Raw genomic sequence first — 24,792 nt, 5'->3', positions numbered from 1 at the left:
TGGTTTTGTGCTTGTTACACCACGTAGTCACGGTTTGTTGCTTGTTATTTGTTTTGTTGAAGAGGTTTCACTTTAAATAAATATGTGGAACTCAACACATGCTCTGACTGGGGGGTTACTGTCACGCACGATTGGCCCAGTGTCGTCCGGGTTAAGGTTTGGCCGGGGTAGGACGTCATTGTAAGTAAGAATTTGTTCTTAACTGACTTGCCTAGTTAAATAAAAAATAAATATAAATTATGATATTCTATCTATAGAATTAGAATAGTCATTGATTACACATCCTTGATTCCAACAGTTCACCAAAGTGTTTTCCTCTGAATCACAAGTCAAACCGTTATTGCAACATTTAAAAATAAGACAGATTGTCTGCCCATATTGTGCAGCCCAGTGTGGAAATTACCTCAAATGAGTGAAGTTGTGTTATACTATTCAATCAGAATGGAGAAAGACCCATTGAAATAATTTAGAATGTGTTACCACCCTGGGATCACTACTCATAAAGAACATTTAGAACCTCTATTAATCAAAAACATAAAATTGCAAAGTCTGCTTCCAACTCAAACCCTCAAACACCAAGATCCCCTGAACGCAGCGCACTCTCCAGATCCCAATCACCTGAATTCTGGTCACCTGTTCACACACCTGTATGTCATTATCACACACTATTTAGTTCAGTTCTTTGTACCCCGTCATTGTGACGTATTGTTTGTTTTGTGACACGTCTTTCAGGTATGCTGGTTTTCCTGAGATTGACTCCTACCGTGTATGATAGTTTTGGCCTGCTTCACTAATGACACCTTTTGCCTATTCCCTGCCTGTACTTTAGCCTATTGGATTTCCTGTTATCTACCTATTGCCTGATCTCCCGGACTACGTTACTAGCCTTTTCCCTGCCTGTACTCTTGCCCTTTGGGACCCCCTGTGTAGAACCTTCTGTGTGGACCCAGCTACCTGCCTCTTCCTGTGGTCCTTTGCAATAAACACCTGCTGTGACCTGCACTTGAAACCAGCTCTGTCTCCCCTCGTGTTCATTACAAAAATACTGTCAAAAACCATTATATTTTTTGGCCATATCGCCCTAGTCCAGGATTTGTGGTACTTCTGATCAGCCCAGGTTCTGTGGTGGTTCTCTCTTCAGTCCAGGTTCTGTGGTGGTTCTCTCTTCAGTCCAGGTTTTGTGGTGGTTCTCTACAGTTCTCATAATTGAATGGCTGAGGGTCTCTGAGAGGCTGTGTCACTGGGGAGTCTCTCACACTCTGAAAGAAGACACAATTAATTAACTCTTTACACACTACTATATCTAACATTTTCATAGACACATAGAAACGCACTACTATATGCTTTCAAGACAACTGGGAACTCTGAGGGGGATTTTTTTGGGGGTCAAATCATGATGTTAGTGATGGAAAGAGCACCCACATTGGTCAATACTCAACGTTACCACGCGGGTCGCGACCGTTACCACGCGGGTCGCGACGAAACAATAATGACAGTACTAAAGTTCAATCCAGACTCACACACGGTAGGAGCATGGAGATTCTCATGGCTTTTTAAATCACAGGAGTAGCTGTCGGAATGGTCATTCTTGACAGAGTACTGGCTGGAAGTGGGAGCATCTAGACAAGTTTCCCAAACTCGGTCCTGGGGCCCCCCCTGGGTACATGTTTGGGTTTTTGCCCCTAGCACTACACAGCTGATTCAAATAATCAACAGTTGATGAGTTGGTTATTTGAATCAGCTGTCTGAGGGGGGGGCATGACTGAGTTTGGGAAACACTGATCTAGACGTTGTCTGTTCTTGTACCAGATGTAGGTGGGGTTGGGGTTGTCACTCAGAAGGCAGGTGGTGCTACAGGTCAGTATCTTCTCTGTCACTGTGGCTGGAATCGCCTTCACCTGCAGGTCTAATGAAAAGGGACTAGAAAACCCAAAGAGTGTTTGAAATTAAATGTATATTTATTCAGTATTTTCTGGTTGTACCCAAGGCTGTACGTCGCAATACGAATGTTCAATTAGCACAATAACCTGAATAGTTAGGTGACTTGCCACTATAACGGATGTGAAATGGCTAGCTAGTTAGCGGTGGTGCGCGCTAATAGCCTTTCAATCGGTGACGTCACTTGCTCTGAGACCTTGAAGTAGTGGTTCCCCCTTGCTCTGCAAGGGCCGTGGCGTTTGTGGAGCGATGGGTAACGATGCTTCGTGGTTGACTGTTGTTGGTGTGTGCAGAGGGTCCCTGGTTTGCGCGAGGGGACGAACTAAAGTTATACTGTTACACCACAGTTAAAAGTCCTGCAATAAGAGATATTACAACGTTGATATTTGTGTAAACTCTAAATAATTGTAATCTGCTAATGTCATTACCCCATTTCATGGACCCAAGATCCATAGGCAAGGCTCTGGAATTCAATATGAATGTTCAATACACACTATAGACTGACTGGGAAGTTGATTTCCCACAGTTAAAGTTCCATAATAAGAGCTACAATGCTAATATTTGTGAAAACCTGTCAAAGTTGTGTTCTGTGGGTGTCCCAGAGTAGGCTGATACCCCATTTCATGGACCCAAAATCCATAGGTAAGGCTGTGTACGTTGCAATATAAGTCTGCCCCCAATGCAATTCTGAAGTACATATAGCCATAGTGTGATTAAAATATTTTTTTGTGTGTGGGTCAAATGAACGGATTATTTTATATTTTTGTTGAATTTATATAACAACATTCCAACCTTGTTTAGCATTATCTAGTCCAATTGCGGCATGATTCCACTATTTTCATCTGTTTGCGTCAGTTTCAATGTGGGACTTTTATTTGGAAGGCGAATCGCCAATTCCACTATTGTTTCTCACAACACACATGTGGCGGGCGGAGAAGGCGCTGTGCCAGACCGGATCCTTCATGAGGGAAGAGGTCGGGGACAGCTAGGTTGCTGGTTCAAGCTACAGTGAGTCCGTGTATGGGCCTGTGTTAGTGTCCATAGGATGTCCCGTCATGAAGGTAAGAAGTCAACTCGGGACAAAGAGACCGGGGCGAAGCGGTTGCGATAGCTGCCGGTTAGTTACATGGAGGGTGTTCATGTGTTTTGTACTGCATGATGGCGGACCCCTTACACTTGACCACTTTATCCAGCCCCCGAGCTTCTGTAGCTAGCTAAACAGCTTTCCAACAAATAAATACTTGTAGTTACCCGCAAGGACACTGCCCAAGAAAGCAGCTCATATTTTCGAGAGTTAAATTAGTTACTATAGCTAGCTAACGTTAGTTCGCACGGTAGCAGCCAGCTACGCTAGCTACTACAGTAACTTAAAACTAGTTAGCGTTAGTTGACTTGCTAAGTTAGCTAGCTAACAACCACTTTAAAACCTGACGTTAGCTAGTTTATTAGGCGTAGGTACGGCTTTAAAAACCAATTACAAATTGAAATGTATTTCGACACTTTGTCAAGGTTAACTTGCTCTGTTTCACTTTCCCTTCTATCTTGCCAACGTTATACTCACAGGTTGTGAATGCACTGTCATCAAATTAGCCATGAACGAGGGCCTGTAATGTCTTCAACAGTATAGTTAGCTAGCTCAATTTTTAGCATGTAAAAAAGAATCTACCAGCGTAATGTACAAGTCAAATTATTTGATTGGTTTCTAAAATCAGATAATGAACAACCTTGCCGGCTCAGTTCTGACCTCTGCTAGTTAGGTACAGTATTGTTGACAAGCTGTAACGTTATTTGGCATAGCCTGGAGATCTGACGTTGGATTCAACGTCGGGCATAATTGAGAGAGTCGATTAGGAAAGTTCAACTCTCACGACCTTTACAAGCCATAATGTTGAATCAAATGTTTTTTTTAACATACTTTACCGGGTTTTTTTTGCATGTAGGAATGAGATGCACAATGTCCAGAAAAGTATAATTACAAAACTTTTCAAAGTGCTGGTTGTGCAGTTCAAATGTCTATTACCTGGAGCAAGGGTCCCCAACCAAGGGTGTACAATGTTTCGTTGGGGGGTGCGGGACCCTGCTTGTTTTGAGGGGTACATATTTTTTTTTAAATTATTTACAATTCACGGTTGTTTATACCGATCATGCTTTAGTCTAGAAACAAGCGGTGAAATCTAAATTAAACGTTGGATTTCCCAGGCTGTTCGGGAATGTTGGCTCGCTGTGCAAGTTAGCTAGCTTTTAACCTGAAGTCGAAAGACGCCTGACAAGTTAGGTTGAAAATACTGTATCCCTGAAAAACCAGAAACATCCGCTTTATACCAACGCCGCTAAGGATGGCTGGTTTTTAGCAAGACTTTCGTAGTCAATCAATTGCCTGCTGTCAAAGTTGAAAGTTCACATAGCTAGCTGGGTATAGTAGTCACACTAGTCTTTCATAACGACGGCCATCAGTCCTGCACTGGCATTGTAGCAATGTTGGCTTTTGATTACTCATGTGTACCCCGGAAGTGTGAAACTTATGTGTCTGTGTAGTAGGTTAGGTTGAGTGTGTTAGGTCAATATGTTGGTTGTATATCATGATGGCTAATTATGCAACATGTAGGCTTGCTGTCTGTCTGTGCATGTGGATGGTGGGTTTGACCAATACCCTGTCTGTGTGGTGGTGGGTTTGACCAATACCCTGCCTGTGTGGTGGTGGGTTTGACCAATACCCTGCCTGTGTGGTGGTGGTGGGTTTGACCAATACCCTGCCTGTGTGGTGGTGGTGGGTTTGACCAATACCCTGTCTGTGTGGTGTTGGGTTTCACTCGGTCCTGTTTCTGTTGTGTCCTTCCCCAGGTGTGAGCTGCGACGCGTGTTTGAAAGGTAACTTTCGGGGGCAGCGGTACAAGTGTTTAATTTGCTACGACTACGACCTGTGTGCCTCGTGCTACGAGGGCGGAGCTACCACCACCAGACACACGGCAGAGCACGCCATGCAGTGCATACTAACCAGGGTCGACTTCGGTGAGTACACACACACACTTGCATATAAACCACAGACACACAAACTACACGCGCATCACCACTACATGCCACAAATCACACTGTACTGCATACTAACCAGGGTGGACGTCAGTACGTACATAGCTAATACAACCATACACCACAAGCAGACCCACTTTCACCAAATGACAAAACACCACAACTACAAACCCGAGAACTGATTATCTTACGTCAGATAGAGTTGATTCTGCCTGCACTGATTCACTGTCCTTCCAGAGATCTGTCTCCTCCTCCCTAACCCTGTCTCCTCCTCCCTAACCCTGTCTCCTCCTCCCTAACCCTGTCTCCTCCTCCCTAACCCTGTCTCCTCCTCCCTAACCTCTGCTGTTCCCTACTGTCTAACCCTGTCTTCTACTCCCTAACCTCTGCTGTTCCCTACTGTCTAACCCTGTCTCCTCCTCCCTAACCTCTGCTGTTCCCTACTGTCTAACCCTGTCTCCTCCTCCCTAACCTCTACTGTCTAACCCTGTCTCCTACTCCATAACCTCTGCTGTTCCCTACTGTCTAACCCTGTCTCCTCCTCCCTAACCTCTGCTGTTCCCTACTGTCTAACCTCCTCCCTAACCTCTGCTGTTCCCTACTGTCTAACCCTGTCTCCTCCTCCCTAACCTCTGCTGTTCCATACTGTCTAACCCTGTCTCCTACTCCCTAACCTCTGCTGTTCCCTACTGTCTCCTACTCCCTATCCTCTGCTGTTCCCTACTGTCTAACCCTGTCTCCTAGTCCCTAACCTCTGCTGTTCCCTACTGTCTAACCCTGTCTCCTAGTCCCTAACCTCTGCTGTTCTATACTGTCTAACCCTGTCTCCTACTCCCTATCCTCTGCTGTTCCCTACTGTCTAACCCTGTCTCCTAGTCCCTAACCTCTGCTGTTCTATACTGTCTAACCCTGTCTCCTAGTCCCTAACCTCTGCTGTTCTATACTGTCTAACCCTGTCTCCTACTCCCTATCCTCTGCTGTTCCCTACTGTCTAACCCTGTCTCCTAGTCCCTAACCTCTGCTGTTCTATACTGTCTAACCCTGTCTCCTAGTCCCTAACCTCTGCTGTTCCCTACTGTCTAACCCTGTCTCCTACTCCCAAACCTCTGCTGTTCCCTACTGTCTAACCCTGTCTCCTACTCCCTAACCTCTGCTGTTCCCTACTGTCTAACCCTGTCTCCTCCCTAACCTCTGCTGTTCCCTACTGTCTAACCCTGTCTCCTCCCTAACCTCTGCTGTTCTATACTGTCTCCTACTCCCAAACCTCTGCTGTTCCCTACTGTCTAACCCTGTCTCCTACTCCCTAACCTCTGCTGTTCTATACTGTCTCCTACTCCCTAACCTCTGCTGTTCCCTACTGTCTCCTACTCCCAAACCTCTGCTGTTCCCTACTGTCTAACCCTGTCTCATCCTCCCTAACCTCTGCTGTTCCCTACTGTCTAACCCTGTCTCCTACTCCCAAACCTCTGCTGTTCCCTACTGTCTAACCCTGTCTCCTCCTCCCTAACCTCTGCTGTTCCCTACTGTCTAACCCTGTCTCCTCCTCCCTAACCTCTGCTGTTCCCTACTGTCTAACCCTGTCTCCTCCTCCCTAACCTCTGCTGTTCCCTACTGTCTCCTACTCCCAAACCTCTGCTGTTCTATACTGTCTAACCCTGTCTCCTACTCCCTAACCTCTGCTGTTCCCTACTGTCTAACCCTGTCTCCTCCTCCCTAACCTCTGCTGTTCTATACTGTCTAACCCTGTCTCCTACTCCCAAACCTCTGCTGTTCCCTACTGTCTAACCCTGTCTCCTACTCCCAAACCTCTGCTGTTCTATACTGTCTAACCATGTCTCCTAGTCCCTAACCTCTGCTGTTCTATACTGTCTAACCCTGTCTCCTACTCCCAAACCTCTGCTGTTCCCTACTGTCTAACCATGTCTCCTACTCCCTAACCTTTGCTGTTCTATACTGTCTAACCCTGTCTCCTCCCTAACCCCTGCTGTTCCCTACTGTCTAACCCTGTCTCCTACTCCCTAACCTCTGCTGTTCCCTACTGTCTAACCCTGTCTCCTACTCCCTAACCTCTGCTGTTCCCTACTGTCTAACCCTGTCTCCTACTCCCTAACCTCTGCTGTTCCCTACTGTCTAACCCTGTCTCCTACTCCCTAACCTCTGCTGTTCCCTACTGTCTAACCCTGTCTCCTACTCCCTAACCTCTGCTGTTCCCTACTGTCTAACCCTGTCTCCTCCTCCCTAACCTCTGCTGTTCCCTACTGTCTAACCCTGTCTCCTCCTCCCTAACCTCTGCTGTTCCCTACTGTCTAACCCTGTCTCCTCCTCCCTAACCTCTGCTGTTCCCTACTGTCTAACCCTGTCTCCTCCTCCCTAACCTCTACTGTCTAACCCTGTCTCCTCCTCCCTAACATCTGCTGTTCCCTACTGTCTAACCCTGTCTCCTCCTCCCTAACCTCTACTGTCTAACCCTGTCTCCTCCTCCCTAACCTCTGCTGTTCCCTACTGTCTAACCCTGTCTCCTCCTCCCTATCCTCTGCTGTTCCCTACTGTCTAACCCTGTCTCCTCCTCCCTAACCTCTGTTGTTCCATACTGTCTAACCCTGTCTCCTACTCCCTAACCTCTGCTGTTCCCTACTGTCTCCTACTCCCTAACCTCTGCTGTTCTATACTGTCTAACCATGTCTCCTACTCCCAAACCTCTGCTGTTCCATACTGTCTAACCATGTCTCCTACTCCCTAACCTCTGCTGTTCCATACTGTCTAACCATGTCTCCTACTCCCTAACCTCTGCTGTTCCATACTGTCTAACCCTGTCTCCTCCTCCCTAACCTCTGCTGTTCCATACTGTCTAACCCTGTCTCCTCCTCCCTAACCTCTGCTGTTCCCTACTGTCTAACCCTGTCCTCCTACCTCCTCCCTAACCTCTGCTGTTCCCTACTGTCTCCTACTCCCTAACCTCTGCTGTTCCCTACTGTCTAACCCTGTCTCCTACTCCCATAACCTCTGCTGTTCCCATACTGTCTAACCCTGTCTCCTACCGTCCCTAACCTCTGCTGTTCTACCTACTGTCTCCTACTCCCTATCCTCTGCTGTTCCCTACTGTCTAACCCTGTCTCCTAGTCCCTAACCTCTGCTGTTCCCTACTGTCTAACCCTGTCTCCTACTCCCTAACCTCTGCTGTTCCCTACTGTCTAACCCTGTCTCCTACTCCCTAACCTCTGCTGTTCCCTACTGTCTAACCCTGTCTCCTACTCCCTAACCTCTGCTGTTCCCTACTGTCTAACCCTGTCTCCTCCTCCCTAACCTCTGCTGTTCCCTACTGTCTAACCCTGTCTCCTCCTCCCTAACCTCTGCTGTTCCATACTGTCTAACCCTGTCTCCTACTCCCTAACCTCTGCTGTTCCCTACTGTCTCCTACTCCCTATCCTCTGCTGTTCCCTACTGTCTAACCCTGTCTCCTACTCCCTAACCTCTGCTGTTCCATACTGTCTAACCCTGTCTCCTACTCCCTAACCTCTGCTGTTCCCTACTGTCTAACCCTGTCTCCTCCTCCCTAACCTCTGCTGTTCCCTACTGTCTAACCCTGTCTCCTACTCCCTAACCTCTGCTGTTCCCTACTGTCTCCTACTCCCTATCCTCTGCTGTTCCCTACTGTCTAACCCTGTCTCCTCCTCCCTAACCTCTGCTGTTCCCTACTGTCTAACCATGTCTCCTACTCCCAAACCTCTGCTGTTCCATACTGTCTAACCATGTCTCCTACTCCCTAACCTCTGCTGTTCCCTACTGTCTAACCATGTCTCCTACTCCCAAACCTCTGCTGTTCCATACTGTCTAACCCTGTCTCCTACTCCCTAACCTCTGCTGTTCCCTACTGTCTCCTACTCCCTATCCTCTGCTGTTCCCTACTGTCTAACCCTGTCTCCTAGTCCCTAACCTCTGCTGTTCCCTACTGTCTAACCCTGTCTCCTCCTCCCTAACCTCTGCTGTTCCCTACTGTCTAACCCTGTCTCCTACTCCCTAACCTCTGCTGTTCCCTACTGTCTAACCCTGTCTCCTCCTCCCTAACCTCTGCTGTTCCCTACTGTCTAACCCTGTCTCCTCCTCCCTAACCCTGTCTCCTCCTCCCTAACCTTGTCTCCTCCTCCCTAACCTCTGCTGTTCCCTACTGTCTAACCCTGTCTCCTCCTCCCTAACCTCTGCTGTTCCCTACTGTCTAACCCTGTCTCCTCCTCCCTAACCTCTACTGTCTAACCCTGTCTCCTCCTCCCTAACCTCTGCTGTTCCATACTGTCTAACCCTGTCTCCTACTCCCTAACCTCTGCTGTTCCCTACTGTCTAACCCTGTCTCCTACTCCCTAACCTCTGCTGTTCCCTACTGTCTAACCCTGTCTCCTCCTCCCTAACCTCTGCTGTTCCCTACTGTCTAACCCTGTCTCCTACTCCATAACCTCTGCTGTTCCCTACTGTCTAACCCTGTCTCCTCCTCCCTAACCTCTGCTGTTCCCTACTGTCTAACCTCCTCCCTAACCTCTGCTGTTCCCTACTGTCTAACCCTGTCTCCTCCTCCCTAACCTCTGCTGTTCCATACTGTCTAACCCTGTCTCCTACTCCCTAACCTCTGCTGTTCCCTACTGTCTCCTACTCCCTATCCTCTGCTGTTCCCTACTGTCTAACCCTGTCTCCTAGTCCCTAACCTCTGCTGTTCCCTACTGTCTCCTACTCCCTATCCTCTGCTGTTCCCTACTGTCTAACCCTGTCTCCTAGTCCCTAACCTCTGCTGTTCTATACTGTCTAACCCTGTCTCCTACTCCCTATCCTCTGCTGTTCCCTACTGTCTAACCCTGTCTCCTAGTCCCTAACCTCTGCTGTTCTATACTGTCTAACCCTGTCTCCTAGTCCCTAACCTCTGCTGTTCTATACTGTCTAACCCTGTCTCCTACTCCCTATCCTCTGCTGTTCCCTACTGTCTAACCCTGTCTCCTAGTCCCTAACCTCTGCTGTTCTATACTGTCTAACCCTGTCTCCTAGTCCCTAACCTCTGCTGTTCCCTACTGTCTAACCCTGTCTCCTACTCCCAAACCTCTGCTGTTCCCTACTGTCTAACCCTGTCTCCTACTCCCTAACCTCTGCTGTTCCCTACTGTCTAACCCTGTCTCCTCCCTAACCTCTGCTGTTCCCTACTGTCTAACCCTGTCTCCTACTCCCTAACCTCTGCTGTTCTATACTGTCTCCTACTCCCTAACCTCTGCTGTTCTATACTGTCTCCTACTCCCTAACCTCTGCTGTTCCCTACTGTCTCCTACTCCCAAACCTCTGCTGTTCCCTACTGTCTAACCCTGTCTCATCCTCCCTAACCTCTGCTGTTCCCTACTGTCTAACCCTGTCTCCTACTCCCAAACCTCTGCTGTTCCCTACTGTCTAACCCTGTCTCCTCCTCCCTAACCTCTGCTGTTCCCTACTGTCTAACCCTGTCTCCTCCTCCCTAACCTCTGCTGTTCCCTACTGTCTAACCCTGTCTCCTCCTCCCTAACCTCTGCTGTTCCCTACTGTCTCCTACTCCCAAACCTCTGCTGTTCTATACTGTCTAACCCTGTCTCCTACTCCCTAACCTCTGCTGTTCCCTACTGTCTAACCCTGTCTCCTCATCCCTAACCTCTGCTGTTCTATACTGTCTAACCCTGTCTCCTACTCCCAAACCTCTGCTGTTCCCTACTGTCTAACCCTGTCTCCTACTCCCAAACCTCTGCTGTTCTATACTGTCTAACCATGTCTCCTAGTCCCTAACCTCTGCTGTTCTATACTGTCTAACCCTGTCTCCTAGTCCCAAACCTCTGCTGTTCCCTACTGTCTAACCATGTCTCCTACTCCCTAACCTTTGCTGTTCTATACTGTCTAACCCTGTCTCCTCCCTAACCCCTGCTGTTCCCTACTGTCTAACCCTGTCTCCTACTCCCTAACCTCTGCTGTTCCCTACTGTCTAACCCTGTCTCCTACTCCCTAACCTCTGCTGTTCCCTACTGTCTAACCCTGTCTCCTACTCCCTAACCTCTGCTGTTCCCTACTGTCTAACCCTGTCTCCTACTCCCTAACCTCTGCTGTTCCCTACTGTCTAACCCTGTCTCCTACTCCCTAACCTCTGCTGTTCCCTACTGTCTAACCCTGTCTCCTACTCCCTAACCTCTGCTGTTCCCTACTGTCTAACCCTGTCTCCTCCTCCCTAACCTCTGCTGTTCCATACTGTCTAACCCTGTCTCCTCCTCCCTAACCTCTGCTGTTCCCTACTGTCTAACCCTGTCTCCTACTCCCTATCCTCTACTGTCTAACCCTGTCTCCTACTCCATAACCTCTGCTGTTCCCTACTGTCTAACCCTGTCTCCTCCTCCCTAACCTCTACTGTCTAACCCTGTCTCCTCCTCCCTAACATCTGCTGTTCCCTACTGTCTAACCCTGTCTCCTACTCCCTATCCTCTGCTGTTCCCTACTGTCTAACCCTGTCTCCTCCTCCCTAACCTCTGTTGTTCCATACTGTCTAACCCTGTCTCCTACTCCCTAACCTCTGCTGTTCCCTACTGTCTCCTACTCCCTAACCTCTGCTGTTCTATACTGTCTAACCATGTCTCCTACTCCCAAACCTCTGCTGTTCCATACTGTCTAACCATGTCTCCTACTCCCTAACCTCTGCTGTTCCATACTGTCTAACCATGTCTCCTACTCCCTAACCTCTGCTGTTCCCTACTGTCTAACCCTGTCTCCTACTCCCAAACCTCTGCTGTTCCATACTGTCTAACCCTGTCTCCTCCTCCCTAACCTCTGCTGTTCCATACTGTCTAACCCTGTCTCCTACTCCCTAACCTCTGCTGTTCCCTACTGTCTCCTACTCCCTAACCTCTGCTGTTCCCTACTGTCTAACCATGTCTCCTACTCCCAAACCTCTGCTGTTCCATACTGTCTAACCCTGTCTCCTACTCCCTAACCTCTGCTGTTCCCTACTGTCTCCTACTCCCTATCCTCTGCTGTTCCCTACTGTCTAACCCTGTCTCCTAGTCCCTAACCTCTGCTGTTCCCTACTGTCTAACCCTGTCTCCTCCTCCCTAACCTCTGCTGTTCCATACTGTCTAACCTCCTCCCTAACCTCTGCTGTTCCCTACTGTCTAACCCTGTCTCCTACTCCCTAACCTCTGCTGTTCCCTACTGTCTAACCCTGTCTCCTCCTCCCTAACCTCTGCTGTTCCCTACTGTCTAACCCTGTCTCCTCCTCCCTAACCTCTGCTGTTCCCTACTGTCTAACCCTGTCTCCTCCTCCCTAACCTCTGCTGTTCCATACTGTCTAACCCTGTCTCCTACTCCCTAACCTCTGCTGTTCCCTACTGTCTCCTACTCCCTATCCTCTGCTGTTCCCTACTGTCTAACCCTGTCTCCTACTCCCTAACCTCTGCTGTTCCATACTGTCTAACCCTGTCTCCTACTCCCTAACCTCTGCTGTTCCCTACTGTCTCCTCCTCCCTAACCTCTGCTGTTCCCTACTGTCTAACCCTGTCTCCTACTCCCTAACCTCTGCTGTTCCCTACTGTCTCCTACTCCCTATCCTCTGCTGTTCCCTACTGTCTAACCCTGTCTCCTCCTCCCTAACCTCTGCTGTTCCCTACTGTCTAACCATGTCTCCTACTCCCAAACCTCTGCTGTTCCATACTGTCTAACCATGTCTCCTACTCCCTAACCTCTGCTGTTCCATACTGTCTAACCATGTCTCCTACTCCCTAACCTCTGCTGTTCCCTACTGTCTAACCATGTCTCCTACTCCCAAACCTCTGCTGTTCCATACTGTCTAACCCTGTCTCCTACTCCCTAACCTCTGCTGTTCCCTACTGTCTCCTACTCCCTATCCTCTGCTGTTCCCTACTGTCTAACCCTGTCTCTTAGTCCCTAACCTCTGCTGTTCCCTACTGTCTAACCCTGTCTCCTCCTCCCTAACCTCTGCTGTTCCCTACTGTCTAACCCTGTCTCCTACTCCCTAACCTCTGCTGTTCCCTACTGTCTAACCCTGTCTCCTCCTCCCTAACCTCTGCTGTTCCCTACTGTCTAACCCTGTCTCCTCCTCCCTAACCTCTGCTGTTCCCTACTGTCTAACCCTGTCTCCTCCTCCCTAACCTCTGCTGTTCCCTACTGTCTAACCCTGTCTCCTCCTCCCTAACCTCTACTGTCTAACCCTGTCTCCTCCTCCCTAACCTCTGCTGTTCCATACTGTCTAACCCTGTCTCCTACTCCCTAACCTCTGCTGTTCCATACTGTCTAACCCTGTCTCCTACTCCCTAACCTCTGCTGTTCCCTACTGTCTCCTCCTCCCTAACCTCTGCTGTTCCCTACTGTCTAACCCTGTCTCCTACTCCCTAACCTCTGCTGTTCCCTACTGACTAACCCTGTCTCCTACTCCCTAACCTCTGCTGTTCCATACTCCCTAACCTCTGTCTCCTACTCCCTAACCCTGTCTCCTCCTCACTAACCTCTGCTGTTTCTGTACTGTCTAACCATTACCCCGTGCTCTTCCCTTCCAGACCTGTATTACGGGGGAGAGTCCTTCTCGGTGGAGCAGCCCCAGGCTTTCACCTGTCCCTACTGTGGCAGGATGGGCTACACGGTGACTTCTCTACAGGAGCACGTTGGTGCAGAGCACACAGAGACCTCCTCAGAGGTGGTGAGTGGACAAAACATTAGGAACACTGGCTCAGTTAAAAGTTATGATCCGTTTTATTGATGTCTGTTTGATAAATCCACTTCTATCAGTGTAGATGAAGGGGAGGAGACGGGTTAAAAGATTTTAAAGGTTGGAGATAATTGAGATGTGGATTGTAAGACAAAATATTGAAATGCCTTTGAACGACCTATGTGATTTATTATTTGACCCTGCTGGTCATCTATGAACGCTTGAACATCTTGGCCATGTTCTGTTATAATCTCCACCCGGCACAGCCAGAAGAGGACTGGCCACCCCTCATAGCCTGGTTCCTCTCTAGGTTTCTTCCTAGGTTCTGGCCTTTCTAGGGAGTTTTTCCTAGCCACCGTGCTTCTACATCTGCATTGCTTGCTGTTTGTGGTTTTAGGCTGGGTTTCTGTACAGCACTTTGAGATATCAGCTGATGTAAGAAGGGCTTTATCAATACATTTGATTTGATGTAAAATGGGCTTTATCAATACATTTGATTATGGTAGTAGGTGCCAGGCGCACTGGTTTGTGTCAAGAACTGCAACGCTGCTGGGTTTTTCACGCTCAACAGCTTGCCCCCGTCCCCCGCCCCCATTGTTCAGGGACACATATTGCATTTCTGTTAGTCACATGTCTGTGGAACTTGTTCAGTTTATGTCTCAGTTGTTGAATCTTATGTTCATACAAATATTTACATATGTTAAGTTTGCTGAAAATAAATGCAGTTGACAGTGAGAGGACATTTCTTTTTTTGCTGAGTTTGTTTATATATATACAGTGGGGAGAACAAGTATTTGATACACTGCCGATTTTGCAGGTTTTCCTACTTACAAAGCATGTAGAGGTCTGTAATTTTTATCATAGGTACACTTCAACTGTGAGAGACGGAATCTAAAACAAAAATCCAGAAAATCACATTGTATGATTTTTAAGGAAATTATTTGCATTTTATTGCATGACATAAGTATTTGATCACCTACCAACCAGTAAGAATTCCGGCTCTCACAGACCTGTTAGTTTTTCTTTAAGAAGCCCTCCTGTTCTCCACTCATTACCTGTATTAACTGCACCTGTTTGAACTCGTTACCTGTATAAAAGACACCTGTCCACACACTCAATCAAACAGACTCCAACCTCTCCACAATGGCCAAGACCAGAGAGCCGTGTAAGGACATCAGGGATAAAATTGTAGACCTGCACAAGGCTGGGATGGGCTACAGGACAATAGGCAAGCAGCTTGGTGAGAAGGCAACAACTGTTGGCGCAATTATTAGAAAATGGAAGAAGTTGAAGTTGACGGTCAATCACCCTCGGTCTGGGGCTCCATGCAAGATCTCACCTCGTGGGGCATCAATGATCATGAGGAAGGTGAGGGATCAGCCCAGAACTACACGGCAGGACCTGGTCAATGACCTGAAGAGAGCTGGGACCACAGTCTCAAAGAAAACCATTAGTAACACACTACGCCGTCATGGATTAAAATCCTGCAGCGCACGCAAGGTCCCCCTGCTCAAGCCAGCGCATGTCCAGGCCCGTCTGAAGTTTGCCAATGACCATCTGGATGATCCAGAGGAGGAATGGGAGAAGGTCATGTGGTCTGATGAGACAAAAATAGAGCTTTTTGGTCTAAACTCCACTCGCCGTGTTTGGAGGAAGAAGAAGGATGAGTACAACCCCAAGAACACCATCCCAACCGTGAAGCATGGAGGTGGAAACATCATTCTTTGGGGATGCTTTTCTGCAAAGGGGACAGGACGACTGCACCGTATTGAGGGGAGGATGGATGGGGCCATGTATCGCGAGATCTTGGCCAACAACCTCCTTCCCTCAGTAAGAGCATTGAAGATGGGTCGTGGCTGGGTCTTCCAGCAAGACAACGACCCGAAACACACAGCCAGGGCAACTAAGGAGTGGCTCTGTAAGAAGCATCTCAAGGTCTTGGAGTGGCCTAGCCAGTCTCCAGACCTGAACCCAATAGAATATCTTTGGAGGGAGCTGAAAGTCCGTATTTCCCAGCGACAGCCCCGAAACCTGAAGGATCTGGAGAAGGTCTGTATGGAGGAGTGGGCCAAAATCCCTGCTGCAGTGTGTGCAAACCTGGTCAAGAACTACAGGAAACGTATGATCTCTGTAATTGCAAACAAAGGTTTCTGTACCAAATATTAAGTTCTGCTTTTCTGATGTATCAAATACTTATGTCATGCAATAAAATGCAAATTAATTACTTAAAAATCATACAATGTGATTTTCTGGATTTTTGTTTTAGATTCCGTCTCTCACAGTTGAAGTGTACCTATGATAAAAATTACAGACCTCTACATGCTTTGTAAGTAGGAAAACCTGCAAAATTGTCAGTGTATCAAATACTTGTTCTCCCCACTGTATATATATATAATATTTTTTTCTCACACGAGACACCTGTCTGATTCACAGTGAACTAATCCATTGCGGAGGCCTTGTGGATGGCACCGTCTAAGGGGAGTGTGACTAAAACATACGTCTCTCCAGAATGTCCTCTCTCCTGCCATTTTGTGTACTTTCATTGTTTCATAACTTCATTGTGTGAATTGTTTGCCTTGGATGTTAGTCTATCAATTGCCCATGTATCACCAGTAGTAGCATTTGCCATTAATTCCTATCATTTCTAATGTACAATGTTTGTTACAGCCAGAAGAGGACTGGCCACCCCTCATAGCCTGGTTCCTCTCTAGGTTTCTTCCTAGGTTTTGGCCTTTCTAGGGAGTTTTTCCTAGCCACCGTGCTTCTACACCTGCATTGCTTGCTGTTTGGGGGTTTAGGCTGGGTTTCTGTACAGCACTTCGAGATATTAGCTGATGTACGAAGGGCTATATAAAATAAACTTGATTTGTTTTAGTTATGCTAATATGTTAATGCATTCAATATATTATTATTCTAATCTTTTACTGTTCTAATGATGTTTGCAGAGCCCACAACCTATGACACACTAGTGGAAAAACAAGTTGTGGTTTATTTCATTCTATTTACGAGTTTTGTCAATTCAGTCATTGACAGGTGCTCTCCAAACAAGACAATGTTGAGTAAGGACCTGATTACACATAGAAGTAGACCTATACGCTACCTGGCATATAAATGCCATGTTCTGATCGAGTGGAAACATAATTAAAATGGGTATACCTGATGAGCGATTAGCCTTGTGTTAAATAACCTACAGCTGTGTATGTTTTGACCTTACTGGCTCAGGAAACTGAGGGCCCACAATATTTGATACAATGTTGCAAGTTTGCTTATGCAAGCTCCAGCTGGCACAAGTTGATACAATGTTGCAAGTTTGCTTATGCAAGCTCCAGCTGGCACAAGTTGATACAATGTTGCAAGTTTGCTAATGCAAGCTCCAGCTGGCACAAGTTGATACAATGTTGCAAGTTTGCTAATGCAAGCTCCAGCTGGCACAAGTTGATACAATGTTGCAAGTTTGCTAATGCAAGCTCCAGCTGGCACAAGTTGATAGTTGATACAATGTTGCAAGTTTGCTAATGCAAGCTCCAGCTGGCACAAGTTGATAGTTGATACAATGTTGCAAGTTCGTTGCAGACAGGCCATGTGTAGCCAATGTGATTTTATAGGATATTTATTTTTACCAGCAGGCTGCAATGTTTTTTTACATTTACATTTACATTTAAGTCATTTAGCAGACGCTCTTATCCAGAGCGACTTACAAATTGGAAAGTTCATACATATTCATCCTGGTCCCCCCGTGGGGAATGAACCCACAACCCTGGCGTTGCAAGCGCCATGCTCTACCAACTGAGCCACACGGGACTTTATTTGTTGGCTTTATGTAGTTTGGAAATAGAAGTACATTTTTAGGTTTGTATCATTTTAATTTGGATAGAATTATGATTCACACCACATGACAATGATTTTGAAATACGAAGGCATTATTATAAATTAAATGAAACTGTTCCACGAAAAATGGGCATACGAAAACCATGACTGGCGCACAGATTGGTAGAAATGGTAAATTCATTTGCATCTAGCGCCCTACACTTGTCTGTCCAATGCATGTAAACCGCTTGCCCACTCCATAGCAAGCTGCTCTGTCTGCACTGATTGGTAGATCATTTTAATGTCGAGGTAAATGTTTTAAAAAATGTTTTAGAAAAGGAATTATATAAATGTTTATTTTCGGGTTCAGAACATTTATTTTGCTGGTCAGAACAGTGGAACAGGACGAACGATTGGAAAATCATTTTTGGTTCCAACCCTTGGTTCTCTCTCTCCCTCTCCAGATCTGTCCCATATGTGTTGTGCTGCCTGGCGGAGATCCTAATCACGTGACAGACGACTTTGCTGCTCATCTCACACTTGAACACAGAGCACCCAGAGACTTGATATCCTTTACTCTCAGGGTCTTTCTCAATATGCATACTACCGTTCTTCCGAGGAGCATGAATCAGTCGGAGAATGAGTCCGAATCAAAGTATGCAAAAATGGAGGCCTTTCTTGGATGCGTACTCCGCTTGTAAACATTTTCAAAGCATGCATCGACGCAAACTTCAATGAAAAGCATGGACATAAATATGTAACCACAAAACACAATGCAAAATGTCTCTAAAATCAGTGGTGAACATTGTTCGGGCTGAAGAGAGAAAATAAACTCACTTTGCCTATTCACATCTCATATCTCGCCTGCCTAAAATATTAATAATTAATTAATATTCTCTTGATACGTTAATAAATACATGGTGTTTCATTTTGACATGTTTACCTGCCTATAATACCCACTGACATGTGTAGATCACAACCCCATAGTAAGTCAATAGGGCTAGCTAGCCACTAAGAATTGGTTGATTCTCGCGTCCCGACTCCCGCCCTCACACTTCAAAAAATGTAATATGACAGAGAGGATGGCGACCAGCAAACCACAACTGAACTGTAGTCATTGGGAAGGTGTGTGTGTGTGTATATACTAAACAAAAATATAAATGCAACAATTTCAAAGATTTTACCGAATTACAGTTCATAAGGAAATCAGTCAATTGAAATAATACATTAGGCACTAATCTATGGATTTCACATGACTGGGAATAAACATATGCATGTGTTGCTCACGGACACCTTACAACAAAAAAAAATGGGCCTCATCTCTGTGCATTCAAATTGCCATCGATAAAATGCAATTGTTTGTCAGTAGCTTATGCCTGCCCATGCAATAACGGCATCGCCACAATGGGGCACTCTGTTTACAACATTGACATCAGCAATCCACTCGCCCACACGACTCCAGGTCTGTGGTTGTGAGGCATGTTGGACCTATTGTCAAATTCTCTAAACAAAACGATATTGGAGGCAGCCTATGGTAGAGAAATGAACATTCAATTCTCTGGCAACAGCTCTGGTGGACATTCTTGTAGTCATCATGCCAATTGCACGCTGTGGCATTGTGTTGTGTGACATAACTGCACATTTTAGTGGCCTTTTTATTGTCCCCAGCACAAGGTGCACCTGTGTAATGATCATGCTATTTAATCAGCTTCTTGATATGCCACACCTGTCAGATGGATTATCTTGGCAAAGGAGAAATGCATACATACTTATGTAAATAAATCTGGGCACAATAATTTGAGAAGCTTTTTGTGCGTATGGAACATTTCTGGGATCTTTTTATTTACATGTTTTTATTCTGTGTATATTCATGACATGTCCATGATGTTCCTTGACTGTGTTGCTCCACGATGAGTCGAGCGGGGTGCGGCACGTGCGTCGGATGATCCACCCGGGTCGGGGTCTGGGGGGGCAGAGGGCCCGTCGATCCAACATGCACTTCACCTCGTCAACCTCCGGGGGGAGCTCTACCACACAGACCTCTACACAGAGCTCCAACAGGGAGGCCATGGATCCTATAGGAGGTAGGGCTGGGGGACGGGGGCTGGTTTGGAGATGACGCAGCCTAATACTGTTCTACTAAATTCTGTTCTACTAAATATACACTGCTCAAAAAAATAAAGGGAACACTTAAACAACACAATGTAACTCCAAGTCAATCACACTTCTATGAAATCAAACTGTCCACTTAGGAAGCAACACTGATAGACAATAAATTTCACATGCTGTTGTGCAAATGGAATAGACAAAAGGTGGAAATTATAGGCAATTAGCAAGACACCCCCAAAAAAGGAGTGATTCTGCAGGTGGTGACCACAGACCACTTCTCAATTCCTATGCTTCCTGGCTGATGTTTTGGTCACTTTTGAATGCTGGCGGTGCTCTCACTCTAGTGGTAGCATGAGACGGAGTCTACAACCCACACAAGTGGCTCAGGTAGTGCAGTTCATCCAGGATGGCACATCAATGCGAGCTGTGGCAAGAAGGTTTGCTGTGTCTGTCAGCGTAGTGTCCAGAGCATGGAGGCGCTACCAGGAGACAGGCCAGTACATCAGGAGACGTGGAGGAGGCCGTAGGAGGGCAACAACCCAGCAGCAGGACCGCTACCTCCGCCTTTGTGCAAGGAGGTGCACTGCCAGAGCCCTGCAAAATGACCTCCAGCAGGCCACAAATGTGCATGTGTCAGCATATGGTCTCACAAGGGGTCTGAGGATCTCATCTCAGTACCTAATGGCAGTCAGGCTACCTCTGGCGAGCACATGGAGGGCTGTGCGGCCCCACAAAGAAATGCCACCCCACACCATGACTGACCCACCGCCAAACCGGTCATGCTGGAGGATGTTGCAGGCAGCAGAACATTCTCCACGGCGTCTCCAGACTCTGTCACGTCTGTCACATGTGCTCATGTGCTCAGTGTGAACCTGCTTTCATCTGTGAAGAGCACAGGGCGCCAGTGGCGAATTTGCCAATCTTGGTGTTCTCTGGCAAATGCCAAACGTCCTGCACGGTGCTGGGCTGTAAGCACAACCCCCACCTGTGGACGTCGGGCCCTCATACCACCCTCATGGAGTCTGTTTCTGACCGTTTGAGCAGACACATGCACATTTGTGGCCTGCTGGAGGTCATTTTGCAGGGCTCTGGCAGTGCACCTCCTTGCACAAAGGCGGAGGTAGCGGTCCTGCTGCTGGGTTGTTGCCCTCCTACGGCCTCCTCCACGTCTCCTGATGTACTGGCCTGTCTCCTGGTAGCGCCTCCATGCTCTGGACACTACGCTGACAGACACAGCAAACCTTTTTGCCACAGCTCGCATTGATGTGCCATCCTGGATGAACTGCACTACCTGAGCCACTTGTGTGGGTTGTAGGCTCCGTCTCATGCTACCACTAGAGTGAGAGCACCGCCAGCATTCAAAAGTGACCAAAACATCAGCCAGGAAGCATAGGAACTGAGAAGTTGTCTGTGGTCACCACCTGCAGAATCACTCCTTTTTTGGGGGTGTCTTGCTAATTGCCTATAATTTCCACCTTTTGTCTATTCCATTTGCACAACAGCATGTGAAATGTATTGTCAATCAGTGTTGCTTCCTAAGTGGACAGTTTGATTTCACAGAAGTGTGATTGACTTGGAGTTACATTGTGTTGTTTAAGTGTTCCCTTTATTTTTTTGAGCAGTGTATTTACAATGTATTCACACCCCTTTAACTTTTTCCACATTTTGTCACATTAGACATAATTTAAAATTGATTGAATCACTGGTCTACCCACAATACACCATACTGTCAAAGTGGAATTATGATTTTAGATTATTATTATTTTTACAAGTGAAAAACTGAAATGTTTTGAGTCAAGTATTCAATTCCTTTTATGGCAAGCCTAAAGTTCAGGAGTAAACATTTGCTTAACAATTTAACAATGTTGCATGGACTCACTGTGCAATAAGTTAACATGATTTATTTTTTTATGACTACCTCATCTCTGTACCACACATACAATTATTTGGAAGGTCTCTGTCAAGTAGTGAATTTCAAACATTCAACCACAAAGACCAGGGTTCCCCAATGCCTCGCAAAGAAGAAGGGCACCTATTGATAGATGGAAAACAAACATTGAATATCCCTTTGAGCATGGTGAAGTTATTAATTACACTTTGGTTGGTGTATCAATACACCCAGTCACTACAAATATACAGGCGTCCTTCCTAACTCAGTTGCCGGAGAGGAAGGAAACTGCTCTGGGATTTCACCGTGATGCCAACGGTAACTTTAAAACAGAGTTTAATGGCTGTGATAGTTTTTTTCCTAAGGGTGGAGCAACATCATAGTTACTCCACAATACTAACCTAAATGACTGTGTGAAAGGGAGGCCTGTACAGAATACAAATATTCCAACACATGTAGCCTGTTTGCAATAACGCACTTAAGTAAAACTGCAAAACATTTTGGCAGAGAAAATAACTGTCCTGAATACCAATGTTTGGGGCAAACACAACACATCACTGAATACCACTCTTCATATTTTCAAGAATGGCGGTGGCTGCATCATGTTATGGGTATGCTCATCGGCAAGGACTAGGGAGTTGCCACTGCTGTTTTTTAATGGCTGGCACTGGCCCAGAGACTGCCACATGGACAGACATAAATGACATTTTTATTTCACCCCCTCTTCCCCACGCCTCGCAGAGCTGCTGTCCCAGTTGTCGGGGGTGCGTAGGTCGGCGGGCAGCCAGCTGAGTTCAGGTCCTTCAGCCTCACAGCTACAGCAGCTCCAGGTTTGTAGTCCAGAGGAGGGTCGACAGTTCGAATCCCAGCTCCGACGGAGAATCCCAGAGCCCTCCGGTTGTTGGTATCAGTAGCCTAGAATCTATGATGCAATTATGCCATTCTTCTGCCATTTATGCCCTTGAGTGAAGCACTTTAACTCTTCATTGTCTTCTACGACTTCTTGTTCCTCACTTCCTCCTCCCTCTGTCCCTCTCTTCCTCCTTCATCTTCTCCTCCTCCCACTTGTCTTCTTCATCCTCATCTCCTCGTCCTGTAGATGCAGCTCCAGGTGGATTGGCAGCAGACCCAGGCTACCAGACAGCAGTTGGAGACGGCCCGGGGCACCTCTCAGCGCGGCAGCCGAACCTCCAACCACACGGGGAATCACAACGCCAACCCTGGCTCCAACTCCTTCAACAACCTTAGTCCCAACCCGGAGCAGCAGGAGCCCAACACGCAGAGGAGCACCTCCCAGTTCCTTCTCAACAGGTTGGCAACTGTCTGCTACACTTCATTTATACTAGTTATTCTCTTGAGCGAGAGGCTTGTCTGCCTGTTACATGTGGGTGATGGATTGTTTTTGTAATAGAGCTCCATTTGTCCCTCCCTCCCTCCCTCCCCCCCTCCCTCCCCCAGACTGAGTGAGCCGAGGTTGTCGGAGGCGGAGCGCCAGCTATGTGAGGGTCAGTGGGCGGACCGCTCTCTCTTCGTCACGGAGCTCCTCCTCTCCACCCTGCTGGCCGATCCCGACCACAGCGAAGACGACGATCTCCGCGACTACCACGATGCCGTGACGCGAGGCTCGGATGCCTTCGCTGCCTTCGAAGATATGGGCTGCGTGGGGGTCATGACCTTAGACGTGGCGCTGGAGAACCTCAACCTCCGAGAACTGAAGAATGAGCAGCGTCCTCCGGCGTTGCCGTAGCCACCACTACAAAGTTTAAAACCACCGTTGCCGTTACATGTCCAACCGCCAACGGAGAAAGAAAATACTTCAGCTTGTTTTCTTTTTCTGAGTGGGGGGGACTGTCATCTCATGTCACCCCCCCCACCACATTCTATTATGATGTGTACATGACAGGACACAGAATGTGAACGTGAGAGAGCGAGTGTTGTGAGCAAGAGGAAATAGAACAATTTTTATAATACATCTATATAAATGTTTATGAAAGAAAGCGGATAATCAACTCCACATGAAGCCGTGTTTGACTGCTTGCCCCCAGCAGGTGAACGTAGGTCAGATAGATGGGTAGGTAGCAGCTTGATCATTTATTATCATAAAGTAGTCCACAGACACACAGAGGACAGACAGACAGACAGTGGGAAGATCTCAATTGCATACTCCTCGTCTCCTCAAAACCCATTGGATAAGAAGGCCGGAAGACCCTCCAATGGGTTTTAAGGGATAGGGGACGTCTTCCCAGATTCTCTCCGCCCACGCCTCTGTGTTCCTGGATATTTATGAAAACCTACTTTGATGGTTTGCCACAACAAACGTTGGCACGTCCAGATTGTCCACTGTGTGCCCTCTTCTCAGCTACAGCCACTGTTCCATATTAAACTGCTGTCAGTTATCATCATAGCGATGTCTTTGGTCCTATAGGATAACACGTGTGTTCGGTCTTCCTAACCTGCTCTGTCAATTATAAGGGGGTGTTTTTGTTTTTAGTTCTACACAAATCATTCTCTCCTCAGAGACTGTTGATTTGAATGGTTTAGTTCCTACCACGTATAACATCACTTACGGTGCCATGTGACCTTTTGCTTTATGCCAACTGACCTGCGGCTCAGTTTGAGTTGCATATACAGAGAGAAGCTTCATACAGTATGCATAACACTACAGAAGGACCACAAGACTGGTATAAAAAGGAGTGTTTTTTTCCCTAAAAGGCACGTCTGAAAGTAGGGAGTGTTTGCTATAGAATCACTTTTAGCTTTTACATCACAATGGTTGATTTTATATGGACAGACATGGGGGAGGTTGCTGATCCTAGATCAGTACTTTATGACACCGTTCTCTCCTGCCAGTTTACATAGTTCTCCCCCCTCCCCCCTCCCCTGACTGACGGTATTCCTCTATTGCAGAGATGCTAAACAGACAGAGTGACTGGAGAGAATCCTGTATGGTTTCTCTGGGCAAGAAGACCTCTTGTTTGCCTCCAATGCTACCTTTTAACAAATGCAATGTATGATTACATGTTTTTGGTGTTTTTTGGAAAATGCTAGAAGACAGGGTAAACTGTTCAACTTGGACGAGGACAATAAAATAGTTTTGGATGTAAAATGAACTACACCATCGCTGTCTAGAGACTCCTAAATGCGACATCCCAGTCACTATTCTGTAGAATAGAGGATCTATTTTGCAGCAGGTAAGAGCGTTGGGCCAGTAACCGGAAGGTCGCTGGTTCGAATCCCTGAGCTGACTAGGTGAGAGAGAAAATCTGTCTGTGCTCTTGAGTAAGGCACTTATACCCTAATTGCTCCTGTAAGTCTCTCTGGA

The 24,792-nt window shown here is 46.9% G+C and overlaps 1 protein-coding gene across 3 annotated transcripts; it reads left to right on the top strand.

Annotated features, from left to right (window-relative positions):
• Nucleotides 1-9: 9 nt before the first annotated feature.
• Nucleotides 10-24,585, top strand: LOC139577328 (E3 ubiquitin-protein ligase KCMF1-like). 3 transcript variants are annotated; one of them, XM_071404358.1, is made up of 8 exons: nt 10-180; nt 4,780-4,947; nt 13,518-13,657; nt 17,938-18,039; nt 19,383-19,557; nt 22,212-22,300; nt 22,570-22,781; nt 22,929-24,585. In XM_071404358.1, exons 2-8 carry the CDS (start codon nt 4,917-4,919, stop codon nt 23,215-23,217), a joined length of 1,038 nt encoding a protein of 345 aa, XP_071260459.1. In that variant the 5' UTR covers nt 10-180; nt 4,780-4,916; the 3' UTR covers nt 23,218-24,585. The 3 variants fall into 3 exon arrangements, with proteins under 3 accessions (XP_071260459.1, XP_071260457.1, XP_071260458.1); XM_071404356.1 differs by lacking the exon at nt 10-180 and adding an exon at nt 2,844-2,999; XM_071404357.1 differs by lacking the exon at nt 10-180 and adding an exon at nt 2,864-3,055.
• The last annotated feature ends 207 nt before the right edge of the window (nt 24,586-24,792 follow it).

Source organism: Salvelinus alpinus, chromosome 5 (assembly GCF_045679555.1).
Source record: "Salvelinus alpinus chromosome 5, SLU_Salpinus.1, whole genome shotgun sequence".
Lineage (NCBI taxonomy): Eukaryota > Metazoa > Chordata > Actinopteri > Salmoniformes > Salmonidae > Salvelinus > Salvelinus alpinus.
Note: the sequence above shows the minus strand (reverse complement) of the source record. Positions and strands in the feature narration are given on the sequence as shown.

Excerpts from the sequence above, each read along its gene's own strand:
- LOC139577328 (XM_071404356.1), top strand. Across the intron at positions 13,658-17,937 it reads CAGAGACCTCCTCAGAGGTG|ATCTGTCCCATATGTGTTGT; the intron begins GTGAGTGGACAA and ends CTCCCTCTCCAG. Across the intron at positions 19,558-22,211 it reads GGCCATGGATCCTATAGGAG|AGCTGCTGTCCCAGTTGTCG; the intron begins GTAGGGCTGGGG and ends CACGCCTCGCAG.